A 13,397-nucleotide genomic window follows, 5' to 3' on the forward strand; every position below is an offset into this window, starting at 1 on the left:
CTCCCCCTCCCTCCCCGCCCCGTCCCCAGCCCCGTTGTCCATGTCCATTGTTCATGCACACATGCACATACGTTCTGTGGTTTATCCCTCCCCCACAACCTCCCAAGACTCTCCTTTCTGACCCAGCACCTGTCAATCATAGAAGGTCTTGGAGGAGACAGTGACATGTTATGTCTGAGTCAACTGTGTAAGAATCTCCTGCTCTATTTTCACAGTTCCTCAAAAACAGCATGTTCTGTTTCTCTTGTTTTCTGCAGTGCGTCTGCCAGAAACGCCCCTCCTCTCAACTCCTCTCAGCAAAACTCAACCCAACCCACAAGGTTCGATCCAGGTGCTGCCATAAAACCTTCCCTTGCTATCCCAGCCAGAGCACCCACCTCCCTTTCTCTGGAATCCTGAAACATGTTCATTGTCCCTCAAACAGATAATTATTGAGTGATGGCTTCACGTTATACTCTGCAGACATTAGAAAAACTAAGAGAACAAAACAAACCAGGTCCCTGCCCTTTAAGAATATTTCAATGTATAGAGAAGAATGAAAATAAGAATACGATATGACATCTGTGTGTAAGAATCATATCTAATTCATTACTGAACCTCCAATTATGCAACACTGGATTAAAATGATGAAGTTTGTGTTGAAGGCAACCAGCTGGGGCTCAGGCCTCCCCAGGCCCCAGCCAGGCTGCCCAAGGGCTGAAGAGACCGATATTTGGGGGCATACCAGTTCGGAGCTGTGCTACAGGCAAACCTCGGAGGTACTGCGGGCTCGGTTCCAGACCATTGCAATGCTGGTGGAGGGTCATGCTTTCTTTCTTTCTTTTTTTCTTTATTAATTTTAGAGAGGAAGGAAGAAGGAGAGAGAGATAGAAACATCAATGAGAGAGGACATCGATTGGCTGCCTCCTGCATGCCCCCCACTGGGGATTGGGCCCACAACCTGGGCATGTGTCCCAACCAGGAATAGAACTGGCGACCTCTTGGTGCATGGGTTGACACTCAACCCCTGAGCCACACCGGCTGGGCATGTCTTCAATTTTTTAAAAGCACAACATCCGTGAGGTGCAATAAAATGAGGTATACCTGTAGAGATCAGGGCTTTTGAAGCTTTACATGCATAAAAATCACCTGGAAGCTGGTTAAACTAGATTGCTGGGTGCCAGCCCCAGAAATTCTGATTCAGTAGGATTGGGTGGGGCCAAAGAATCAGCATTTTTTTTTTATTGATTAATTTTTGTTACAGATGATTCTCCTTTTTTCCCCCACTGATTCCCCCCTCCCCCTTCCCTCTCTACCCCTTCCCCAGATTGTTGTCCATGTCCACTGTTCATGCAAACATGCGTATAAGTTCTGTGGTTCATCCCTCTCCCACCTCCCCACTCCTTAGGGGATTGTCAGTCTGTACCCCGCTTCCGCGTCTCTGGGACTACCCCATTCCTCAAACTGTTATGTTCATTATATTCCACAAATCAGTGAGATCATATGAAATTTGTCTTTCTCTGTTTGGCTTGTTTCACTTAGGATGATACTTTCCAGGTCCCTCCATGTAGTCTCAAAGGATAAGAGATCTTTCTTTCTTACCGCTGCATAGTACTCCATTGTGTATATGTACCACAGCTTTTTGATCCATTCGTCTACTGATGGGCACTTGGGCTGTTTCCAGATCTTAGCGATTGTAAATAATGCTGCTACAAAGATGGGGGTACATATATTCTTTCTGATTGGTGTTTTATGCTTCGTAGGGTATATTCCTAGAAGTGGGATCACTGGGTCAAATGGGAGATCAATTTTTAATTTTTTGAGGTGACACCATATTGTTTTCCATAGTGGCTGCACCGGTCTGCATTCCCACCAACAGTGTACTAGAGTCCCCTTTTCTCCACACCCTCGCCAACACTTGTTTGATGATTTGTTGATGGCGGCCATTCTGACAGGTGTGAGGTGATACCTCATTGTTGTTTTGATTTGCATCTCTCTGATGATTAGTGATGATGAACATTTCTTCATATGTCTCTTAGCCATTTGTATGTCCTGTTTGGAGAGGTGTCTATTTAGTTCCTCTGCCCATTTTTTAATTGGATTCTTTGTCTTCCTTTTGTGGAGTTGTATGAGCACTCTATATGTATTGGAAATTAACCCCTTATCTGATATATCATTGGCAATTATGCTCTCCCATACAGTGGGTAGCCTTTCTGTTTTGATGATTGTATCTTTCGCTGTGCAGAAGCTTTTGAGTTTGATGTAGTCCCATGTGTTCATTTTCTCCTTTGTTTCTATTGCCTTAGGTGATGTGTCAGTAAAAATTCTGCTGCGTATGATGTCTGAGATTTTGTTGCCCACAGTCTCCTCTAGGATTTTTATGGATTCATGAGTTACATTTAAGTCTTTTATCCATTTTGAGTTTATTTTGGTGTAGGGTGTAAGTTGATGATCTAGTTTCATTTTTCGGCAAGTAGCTGTCCAATTTTCCCAGCACCATTTATTAAAGAGGCTGTCCTTACTCCACTGTATGCTTTTGCCACCTTTGTCAAATATTAATTGAGCAAATTGCCTTGGGTCCATTTCTGGGTTCTCTATTCTGTTCCACTGGTCTATATACCTGTTCTTGTGCCAGTACCAGGCTGTTTTGATTATGGTGGCTTTGTAGTATAACCTGGAATCTGGTATTGTGATCCCTCCAACTTTGTTCTTCCTTTTCAAGATTGCTGTGGCTATTCGAGGCCTTTTTTGGTTCTATATGAACTTTTGAAGTAATTGTTCTAATTCTGTGAAGTATGCCGTTGGTATTTTGATGGGGATTGCGTTGAATCTATAGATTGCTTTGGGTAATATGGACATTTTAATGATGTTAATTCTCCCAATCCATGAATAGGGTATGTGCTTCCACTTTTTTACATCTTGCTCTATTTCTTTTTTTAAAGACCTGTAGTTTTCTGCGAATAGGTCCTTTATTTCTTTGGTTAAGTTTATTCCTAGGTATCTTAATTTTTTTGCCGCAATGGTAAATGGGATTGTTTGCTTAGTTTCTCTTTCTGTGAGTTCATCATTGGTGTATAAGAATGCTATCGATTTCTTGACGTTAATTTTGTATCCTGCTACTTTGCCAAATTCATTTATTAAGTCTAGTAAGCTTTTGGTGGAGTCTTTGGGGTTTTCTATGTACAGTATCATGTCATCTGCAAATAATGACAATAGAATCAGCATTTCTAAAAATTCCCAAGTAACACTGACACTGCACGGAGAGGTGGACGTCGGAAGAGGAACTCTCACTCTTGACTTTAGTCACTTTGATAAAAAGCAGATATTTTCTCAGCAACCTAAAATAAATACATTCAAGTAATTGGAAAAAATAAACCTTTGTCTTTTTGAGGAAAAACAACAAAATAGGCCAGTTCTTGACTTGTGTTGGTATTTTATTTTTTTCGTGATGAAAGTTACTTATCCAAGTTGCTTAATTATAAAAGAAATATACAACTGGAGGAAGTGTAAATATGGTTAAACAAGTCTGACAAGCAAACTTGATTTCGTAAAACTAAAAATCTTGGAAATTGTGCAAAATAGCTAGAAAAAAAAGTGCTTAAAATTTGTATTAAAAAAACTAATTAGCCCTGGCCGGTTTGGCTCAGTGGTTAGAGCGTCGGCCTGCGGTCCAGAGAAACCTGGGTTCGGTTCCCGCTAAGGGCATGTACCTTGGTTGCAGTTTATCCCCGGCCCTGGTTGGTCATGCAGGAGGCAGCCACTCGATTTGTTCCTTTCACATCGACGTGTCTCTCTCTCCCTCTCTCTCTCTCTCTCTCTCTCTCTCCCCCCCCCTCTCTCCCTCTCTCTCTCCCTCTCTCTCCCTCCCACTCTATCTGAATAAAAAATGGAAAAATGTCCTCAGGTGAGAATATAAAAAAGAGAGTCCTCCAGACCTCATCCTGTTACCCCAAAATCTCCTCTGATCTTCAGATGAGCAGAAGGAGCTTTGTTCTGAGGCCTGGAACTGGACCTGGGCACAGGACGCGTCCCAGCCTTGAGATCCTTTGCCAAGTCTGAGACGGTGGCCCCGCCCCCCAGCCCCTGTGCTCATGGTCCACACCCAATGGAGGGCTCGTAGCAAAGGGTTACATGTGTTCCCACTGGGGATCGAAGGCCATCTCCCTCCTGAAATCCTGACTCTGCCTGCTTCCTTCGCTCCACCCTCAATGAGTGTGCAGGATGCAAAATCGCTGAGGCGTCCACTGCTTTCTACTTCCCTCTGAAATCTTAGTTCCCTTTCTTTAAAGGATGTTCTGCCTCAGTAATCATTTCTCAACACTTCCTCAGCCCGGAGCCTCGGAAGCCCCAGCCAGGCCAGCTCTCCTCCGGCAGTGGCTCTGTCCGCAGGAGCATGAAGCTCTCCGTGGCTGTCATCTCCTTCTTCCTCGTCGTCCTCCTCCTCATCACCATCGTCCTAGGGGCCAAGACTAAATCCTCCTCACGTGAGTGCACCACCATTTCTTCCTTCCAACCTGGTCCCTGCGGGGAAATGAGCAGGAGTGAGGCTGCTGGGAGTTGGAGGCGGGGGAGAAGCTCTGCAAGGAGACCTGGCGTTCTCTTCAACTGGCTTCATTCCACCCTCCCCAGGACCAGTCCCTGTTCCTGCCGAGGCCATGGAGTGAGGCCAGCCGCTTCTCCACCCCCTCAAGTCTTCTCTCTTTGCCATTAAGCAAAAAAAGTGGCCCACCCCATGCGGGGGACATTATCCCCAGAGAGACTGAGGAGCAGTGCTCGGAGCCCCTCAGGGACGTTTGGTCCATTTGCCTCCTGAGATGTGGGCCAGCCTGCTCCCGGGGTCAGCCCTGCACCCCTGAGGGCAGCAATGGTTAGGTCTGGCCCGGCCCGCAGGGGATGCGACAGGGGTGAGGGTCCCGCCTAAACCATCTTTTTTTTTTTATTCTCACCCAAGGACATTTTTGCATTTATCTTCAGATACAGTGAGGGGGAGAGAGGGAGGAAGAGAGAGAGAGAAACATCGACGTGAAAGGGACACATCGACTGGTTGCCACCCACACAACCCCAACTGGGGTCGGGGACAAACTGCAACCGAGGTACGTGCCCTTAGCAGGAACCGAACCTGAGTCTCTCTGGTCTGCAGGCCGACGCTCTAACCGCTGAGCTAAACCGGCCAGGGCCAAGCCACCTTTTTATAAGCTTATTTCTTAGGATGAGCTGCCTTTATGCACAACCTAACTATTCCTCACCCACCCCAGCCAGGTGGCTCAGTTGTTGGAGTGTCGTTCGTGCATCAAAAAGGTTGTGGGTTTGATTCCAGGTCAGGGCAATACACACCTAGTTTGCAGGTTTGATCCCTGGTCGGGGCACTTACTGGAGGCAACTTATCAATGTTTCTCTCTTATATCGATGTGTGTGTGTGTGTGTGTGTGTGTGTGTGTGTGTGTGTGTTTCTCTCTTCCTCAAATTTAAAAATACTTTTAGACCATCAAAACTTTTCTTCAAGCAAAATCTTCCTCTCTCTCTAAAAATCAATAAAAACATATCCTTAGCCCTGTCTGGTTTGGCTCAGTGGTTAGAACTTCGGCCTGTGGACCAAAGAGTCCCGGGTTCGATTACAACCAAGGGCACATACCTTGGTTGTGGTTGGTCCCAGTTGGGGTCGTGCAGGAGGCAACCAATTAAGGTGTCTCTTTCACATCGATGCTTCTCTCTCTCTCTCTCTCCCTCCCTCCCACTCTATCTGAAGATAAATGTAAAAATATCCTCGGGAGAGGATTTTAAAAAATTACTATTCCTCACCCTTCTATTTTGCCTCGTTTCCTTTTCAAAAACTGAGGGAAATCATAGAAGCTTGTTGAAATGAAGGTAGTCTAAGGTTAATGGGGATCTGGACAGTTCGATTTGCCTCTCTGAAAAGTTGTTCATCAGCTCCGAGGAATACCATGGGCGCGGGTCCCGGGACCGGGGGATCCGGATTCCATCTTCGGAGAGCAAGGGTGCTGTCTGGATGGTACTGGGCAACAGGACCAGGCCTGTCCCTTCCACCCAAGTGTCCAGCACCCGTGGTGACCCCTGAGGCATTGCCATGCACACTCACCTTTCTGTCCAGCTTGGTCATGGCGTGCACACCCCCATCCCCTTCACCCATAACCATAGCATGTGCTTGTTTGAAACAGCCTTGGTCTGCAAGGCCCTTTCTGGTGTGGCCTTGCTGTCCACATCTTATACCTCCCACAAGAGCCACGGAATTTCAGCATCAGAAATTTACTGAAATATCACCTAACCCAGTGATTAAAAAAAAAAAAAAAATTATTAGACTGTCCGGCCGGTGTGGCTCAGTGGTTGAGCATTGACCCATTCACCAAGAGGTTGCCGGTTCAATTCCCGGTGAGGGCACATGCCCAGGTTGTGGGCCTGATCCCCAGTGGGGGGCATGCAGGAGGCGGCCAATCGATGTTCTCTCTCATCAATGTTTCTGTCTCTCTCTTTCTCTCACTTCCTCTCTCTCTAAAATCAATAAAGGGGAAAAAAATTTTTTAAGTGATTAGACCATGAAATCATTTTTTTCAAGCAAAATCTTACACAGAGACCCAAAATGTAAAGCATAGAAAAAGAGTTGAGTGGGGTCCTGTACTAAAGACTCCACTCTCAAAGGCATCAGTGCCTCCAAGATAGTCCCTGAGGTCCCCAGAGCCCCAGGAAGCTCCATGTAAAATCCACCGATCCAGTCCAAGAGTCTAGTCTCACTGACAGACGAGGAAACTGATCAGGAAACTAAGGGGTAATGAGCACAAACCAGCAAACGTGAGGTGGGGTTAGAATCTGAGTGTCCTGACACCCTGGCCTTGGGGCTTGGTGGTGGCGTCTTTCCCTCTTTGCAGGATGGAGGGACTGGGAGGGGCTGGATCTGTATTCCCACATGGAACGTGTCCCAATCCCTAGTCAGGGTTCCTCCAATATCCCTCCTATCTGGATGTCTCTGGGAGCCTGCCACGGGGATGGCGTGGGCTCACAGAGATCACCGCCCCGGGCTTTGCGCTCTTCAACCCCGAGCCGAAAGTGCCAGTCTTTCTAGGAGGGTGAAGAACAGGAAGCAGGGTGATTGCTGGTGGAAGAGGAGGAGAAGGGGAGTCAGAGGAACAATAAGGAGAGGGAGCTAGAGGACCAAGTCCCTCCACAGCCCTGTCTCCAAATTCTGCAGGGCTTTCTCCTCCTCCCCTCCCTCTTCCTCCTTTCGGGTATCACTTTGAACAGGGGACCCAATCTCAGCTTCCCTCCATGCCTTCCCCTCAGGAGGACCTTACCACCCCACGGAGTGCTGCTTCACCTACGCTACCCACACCATCCGGCGGCAACGGATCACAGATTATTATGAGACCAGCAGCCTGTGCTCCAAGCCTGGAATTGTGTAGGTGGCACCCACACACCACACTGGAGAGAGGGAGCCAGCAGGGCCAGAGGCAAGGGGGGCAGGGAGGATGTGGAATGGGGACTCTCAGGGTGCTTCTGGGGTGTGTTGACATGGAAAGAGGAAGCTGAGGGACATCCTGGGAGCCGGCTGGGAGCCAGGAGGGACCTGGCCCCATGGATGAAGAGGAATCAGGGGAAGGGAAGAGAAGGAGGAAGGGTACCTCCTGGGTGGGGCAGGGAGACTAGATGGGTTTAGGGGCCCTGAGAGACTGACAAGTGTGTCTCAGAAAGGACACTGGCTTGGGCTGCCTCTAACAAAGGAAGGAGAACCAGTCCAGGTCAGGTGAGGGACTTGTGGGGAGGAAGAACATGCTCTCTCCCAGCTGCTGACCCTCGGTTCCTAACCTCTCCCTCTTGCTCCATAGCTTCATCACCCAGAAGGGCTACCCCATCTGTGCCAACCCCAGTGATGACTGGGTCCAGGACTACATCAAGGAGCTGGAGTAGACCTGAGCGACCCAGAAGCAGTGGGGAAGGCTGCAGCTCGGAATCTTACAGAGAATAGGCCAGGGTCCCCTCCCCACCCCCGCTCCCAATTCTCAGCCCCAGCCACCCCCTGGGAGCTGCCCTGCCTTGAATTAAAGATCATTCATGCCCTCCAACCCCCACAATGTGACTCAGTGGTTTGAGCATCTTCCCATGGACTGAGAGGTACTGGTTTGATGCCTGGTTGAGGGCTCAATCCCCAGTAGGGGGGGTGCAGGAGGCAGCCGATCAAATGTTTCTCACATTGATGTTTCTATCTCTCTCTCCCTTCCTCTGTCTTTAAAAAATCAATAAAAACAAATTAAAAATAAAAGTAAATAAATAAAAATCAGTAATGCCCTCCTGCCCTCATTCATTTCTGCTGAGTTTACCCATTAGCACTGAGACACTGGGGAGCCCAGCCTAGGGTGGCGCCTTCAGCATCAAACCTCGCTCTGTGAAAGTTTGGCCAGAATCTGGTGCAAAAAAAAAAAAAAAAGTGTCAGGCCTGCAAGGTGGGTGGTGGGACACTGAGCAGAAAGTGATAAAGACACTCAGTGTAAAGACCACCTTTGCACAATAAATAACCACAATAAGAACAGATGCCATTTTTTTAGTGCCTTCCAGGTGCATTATCTTATTTCGGTTTTACAAGTGTAAAGCTACGAATTATCACCTGGTTTGCAGTAAATCTTCATAAAGGCCTCTCCGTAGCAGTACAACGCCACAGTCCTTTTTCTTTGCTGCTCCCAAGGCCTTTATTCACTGCCTTCTGGGATAGGAATGGTTCCTGGACATATTTTATCCAGCTCTTCCTCATCCGCTTACATGTATCAGGTTGTACTACATTGTTTTACTCGGTTTTGTGTCCTCCAGAAAGCCTAGTCCGTACCACATACTCGGGAAATGGATGGATGAGTGGATGGGTGGGTGGGTGGGTGGGTGGGTGGATGGATGGATGGATGGATGGATGGATGGAAGAAAGAGCAGACTTATGCTCCAAGAATGACATCCAGCTGCCCGCAGAGGCTCTCAGACCCATGTTCAGGGTTCAAGGAGGAGCTCTAGTACTGGGAGTAGGGGCATGCCCAGTGGAGGAACCATAGCCACTCTCCCCTGGCCTCCAGCCCTCCAGAGACGAGGGCCAGGCGGTGGACTGCATGGCAAAGATACAACCAGGTTTCCTCAGACCTTCTTGCCTCCACAAACAGAGGGCAAGGGTGCCCCATATACGTACACTCCTTACCCTCCTAAAAAGCCACACCTTCACTACCTGCCTCGAACCCACCAGGATGAATTGCATTGTACGTTTTTCCCTGCTTATGAGCAGTCACGCCAAACAGCAAGCCCAGGAGGATCTGCATATTCCCTGTTCTGCCCTTGCCGCCCACTACTCTCGTCTCCTGAAACACTCCCGCTCCATGCCTCTAATGCTCATCAGCAGCAAAATCCCCTATGCGTTCCATCTCTTCTCTGAATGCTGCCCTCCACCTGGGACCGGGTCCTGCGGCAGTCTGAAGAGAGGATGCTGAGGGGCAGGTCCAGCCTTAGCCAAAGCCAAAGGGCAGAAGCTGGAACTCGGGGTGTCGGGCTCACTGTGTTAGAGCGCCCTCTACTGGCCATGTTTGGCTATGGTGGCGGATTGGATAAACCCATACTAGAGGCACTCAGGGGGGATTAGCAACTAAAACCTAAAGCTGGTTTAGAGTCCAAGGTCCAAAGGGATAAATGAAAATATCGACAAGTTAGCCAACACCTCAGTAAAAAAAATGAAAACCCAAGGGCCAGGCACATTGTCTTTTTGGAGTATTAGTAGCATAATCTGTGACATGAAGAGCAAGTTCAATCATGTGTCCTTGGACAGCAGATGGGGGGAGGTCATTTTGAGACCACTAAACCCTACTCTTGCCTCGGTCTGTGTTTACTCTAATCCTCCCAAAGACCACCACCGGGGGAAGGGGGCACTTCAGCCCTCCCTCCGTCTCCCCCCACATACAGATGTTGGCAGGTGACATGGTGGGATCACATGGGTCTGGTTTTCAGTACTGCCCAGCTGCCTCCTACCCACGTGACCTTGGACATTTACTTAACCTCTCTAAGCCGCAACGCCTCACTTGTCAAATGGGGTTCATGATTTATACTTCACAGCTCTGAGGATTAAGTAAAGTAAGATATGCATGGTCCGCCACATACTTCCTTTCTGTTCTTGCCTTCACACGAATTCAAATCTTACTGAATTCAATTTGGCACCAGGCCCCGCCCCCACCGCCCTCCCTGTCCGCGCACTGCAGGAGGCCCGTTGTTTCTCCTCCACCTGCTCTAAAGTGGTCAGAGTCCCGAGCGCTAAGAGGTCAGAGAGGGAACAACTAGCAGCAAGGACATCCATTCTGTCCTCCCCTGAGGCTGAACTACCCCACTGAGAGGTCAAAGATCTCCCTGGCTGTCCTCTTTCTCTTCATAATCATCCTCACCATTATTTCTGCTTTCCACATCCAGCCAAGTGAGTCCACCTGTCCCTGGAGGGCAGCAATGAGGGGAACCAGGCGACTGATGGGAGGTGACGCCAAGGGCGCTGTCAGGTCTGCCATCATCCCTGGGGCCTCTCCCCCTCCTGCCGACTTAGCCACTATCTTCAAACTCTCCCCTTTGTAAGTAGAGCTGGGCTGTGGTCCAGATCTTCCTGGTGTTGGGCAGTTCTGGGAAGCTGGGTCAAGGTTACATCAGAAGTCCCGCCCTGGCCGGTTTGGTTCAGCGGTTAGAGCGTCGGCCTATGGTCGGGAGAGACTCGGGTTCGGTTCCCGCTAAGGGCACGTACCTCGGTTGCAGTTTGTCCCCGGCCCTGGTTGGTCATGCGGGTGGCAGCCACTCGATGTGTCCCTTTCACATCGATGTTTCTCTCTGTCTTCCTCTCTCTCCCTCCCACTCTATCTGAACAAAAAAATGGAAAGGTGTCCTCAGGTGAGGATAAAAAAAAGAAGTCCCAAGGAATGAGCCTTTAGGAAGAGGAGCAAAGGAAGTAACAAGATAAACAATAAAGGTGTATGACGAAGAGGCAGGCAAGACAAGTGGGTGAGAACAGCCTCCTCCCTGGAAAAGCGGAACAAAGGGTGTTGGAGAGGCCAACCCAGTGATGTTTGGGGCTAAGCTCAGGATTGAGGAGTCTGAACCTAGACACCTCTTCCTGGCAGTGTGACACAGACTGCTGGGACTGTCATGGCAGCCAAGAGGAATCCCAGTGGGATGCCCAGGTGTGCCATTTGGGGTTTTCTGACCCCCATCTTTATTCCCCGGCCTAGATCTAAACAAAGTCTGTGGAAAAGAGGAAAGGGGTTGAAAGGTTTTAGAGCTATAGGATGCTTGGAGCTATGGAGAACAAGGTTTGCTGGGCCCGCTCCCTACCCCTGCCTCTGCCATCATTTATGAGGAAAAAACTCAGTCCTTCCACACGCCTGCCTTCCGCTGCCCCAGCCCTTCTTTTCTCCCCGGGGCCACCCTTGGCGTGCAGTCAAGCCCAACTCTACCTGTATAAATATTTGGGGTGTGCCCCTGGTCTGTGTAAACTGTGCTTTGAGAACAAAGGACCTGAATGTCACTGTGTGGAAGGGGACAACGATGCCCTTTAGGAAGGTCAGGCAGGCCCATGCAATGAGTTCAGACTTCAAGAAAGAGAAAATGGCCTGCCCAAAACACAGATCAACCAAATGGTGTTCTTTTTTTTTTTTTTATACAGATAGAGTGGGAGGGAGAGAGAGGAAGGGAGAGAGAGTGGGAGAGAGAGTGAGAAACATCGATGCGAAAGGGACACATCGAGTGGCTGCCACCCACACAACCAACCAGGGCCGGGGACAAACTGCAACCGAGGTACGTGCCCTTAGCGGGAACCGAACCCGGGTCTCTCCGGACCGCAGGCCGACGCTCTAACCGCTGAGCCAAACTGGCCAGGGCCCAAATGGTGTTCTTGAGACCACCGGCTCTTTGCCACCAGCTGTTATCCGTCCCTGCTTACAGATGGCTTTGCCATCAAAGGAGTGAGATGTTGAGCTTCTCAACATTCCCCTGAGCATTTTGTCAAGGTTGGGGCCTGGGAGTTTACATGACCCCAAGGCCAGACATACGTACTCAATCTTCCCTTCTTCTACATTTCTGTCTCCAGCTCAACAGCAGGAAGCTGACTAGACAAGAGTTAACATTCCCCAAAATATTGTTGTGGAGACAAAACAAAAGTCAGGCAATTAAAGATATATAATTAAGAGAGACGAATAAATTTGGTAATGTGATCATTCTGAAAACCGGCCAATGACTTGGATTCTGGTAAACCAACCCATAATTCCCCCTAATGGTCACCAGTAATCATACATGAGCCTGCCACCACCCCACTAACGGAAACTAATCTACCCTGATGGCCATCTGACCACAACTAGCCATTCATAATCTCTCTGAGAGAGATGAAATTTGGACCAGAGAAACATATAGATGGTTGTTGGAGCAGCATCCCATGGGAAGCAGTCTATGAACTCTTGCACTGAAGTCCTTGGAGCTACTGTGTTTCCTGTCTCCCACTCAAGGCGTAGAGACGTGGCTAGTCTTTTTTTTTTTAAAAAAAAACATATTTTTGTTGATTTTTTTTTTGAGAGAGGAAAGGAGAAATAGAAATACTGATGTGTGAGAGAAACATCGACTGGCTGCCTCCTGCATGCCCCCCACTGGGGATTGAGCCCGCAATCCGGTATGTGCCCTGACTGGCAATAGAACCGGGACCTCTCAGTCCATGGGGCAAAGCTCAACCACTGAGCCACACTCTCTGGGTTCAGTTACTCTTTCTTTTTTTATTTTATTTTTTTTATCCTCACCAGAGGACATTTTCCCATTTTTTTGTTCAGGTAGAGTGGAAGGGAGAGAGAGGAACAGAGAGAGAGAGAGAAACATCGATGTGAAAGGAACACATCGAGTGGCTGCCACTCGCACGACTGACCAGGGCCGGGGACAAACTGCAACCGAGGTACGCGCCCTTAGCGGGAACCGAACCCGGGTCTCTCAGGACCGCAGGTCGACGCTCTAACCGCTGAGCCAAACCGGCCAGGGCCAGTTACTCTTTCAATTCAATGAGCTGCCCCAGCGTTCTTCCCAAGGGTCATGGTGGCATTTAACACCTCTGGAATAACTTTTTGTTGGTTTAGGTCAATTCTGGTTTGTCTGGTAAAACATACATACCACTTTTAAGTGTAAAATTTTAAGTGTACCAGCTCAGTGGTATTAGGCACATTCACACTGTTGTGCAACCATCACCACTATCCTCTCTAAACTTTTGTATCATCCAAAACCGAAAGAAAGAAACTGTACCCATTAGACACTAACCCATTCCTCCCTCCCCCGGCCCCGAGTGAACATTACTCTACTTTCTGTCTCTACGAACTTCACTACTCTAGGTAAGTGGAAACATACAGTATCTGTTCTTTTGTGACTGGCTTATTTCATTTAGCCTA

At 48.6% G+C, this 13,397-nt stretch overlaps 1 protein-coding gene across 1 annotated transcript; it reads left to right on the top strand.

Annotated features, from left to right (window-relative positions):
• Window positions 1-4,312: 4,312 nt before the first annotated feature.
• On the top strand, window positions 4,313-8,082 carry LOC118634315 (C-C motif chemokine 14-like). Its single transcript, XM_036268763.1, has 3 exons — window positions 4,313-4,463; window positions 7,273-7,387; window positions 7,815-8,082. Exons 1-3 carry the CDS (start codon window positions 4,373-4,375, stop codon window positions 7,894-7,896), a joined length of 288 nt encoding a protein of 95 aa, XP_036124656.1. The 5' UTR covers window positions 4,313-4,372; the 3' UTR covers window positions 7,897-8,082.
• The last annotated feature ends 5,315 nt before the right edge of the window (window positions 8,083-13,397 follow it).

Source organism: Molossus molossus, unplaced genomic scaffold (assembly GCF_014108415.1).
Source record: "Molossus molossus isolate mMolMol1 unplaced genomic scaffold, mMolMol1.p scaffold_m16_p_19, whole genome shotgun sequence".
Taxonomy (NCBI): domain Eukaryota; kingdom Metazoa; phylum Chordata; class Mammalia; order Chiroptera; family Molossidae; genus Molossus; species Molossus molossus.

Excerpts from the sequence above, each read along its gene's own strand:
- LOC118634315 (XM_036268763.1), top strand. The coding sequence starts at position 4,373 with ATGAAGCTCTCCGTGGCTGTCATCTCCTTCTTCCTCGTCGTCCTCCTC. Across the intron at positions 4,464-7,272 it reads CAAGACTAAATCCTCCTCAC|GAGGACCTTACCACCCCACG; the intron begins GTGAGTGCACCA and ends CCTTCCCCTCAG. Across the intron at positions 7,388-7,814 it reads TGCTCCAAGCCTGGAATTGT|CTTCATCACCCAGAAGGGCT; the intron begins GTAGGTGGCACC and ends CTTGCTCCATAG.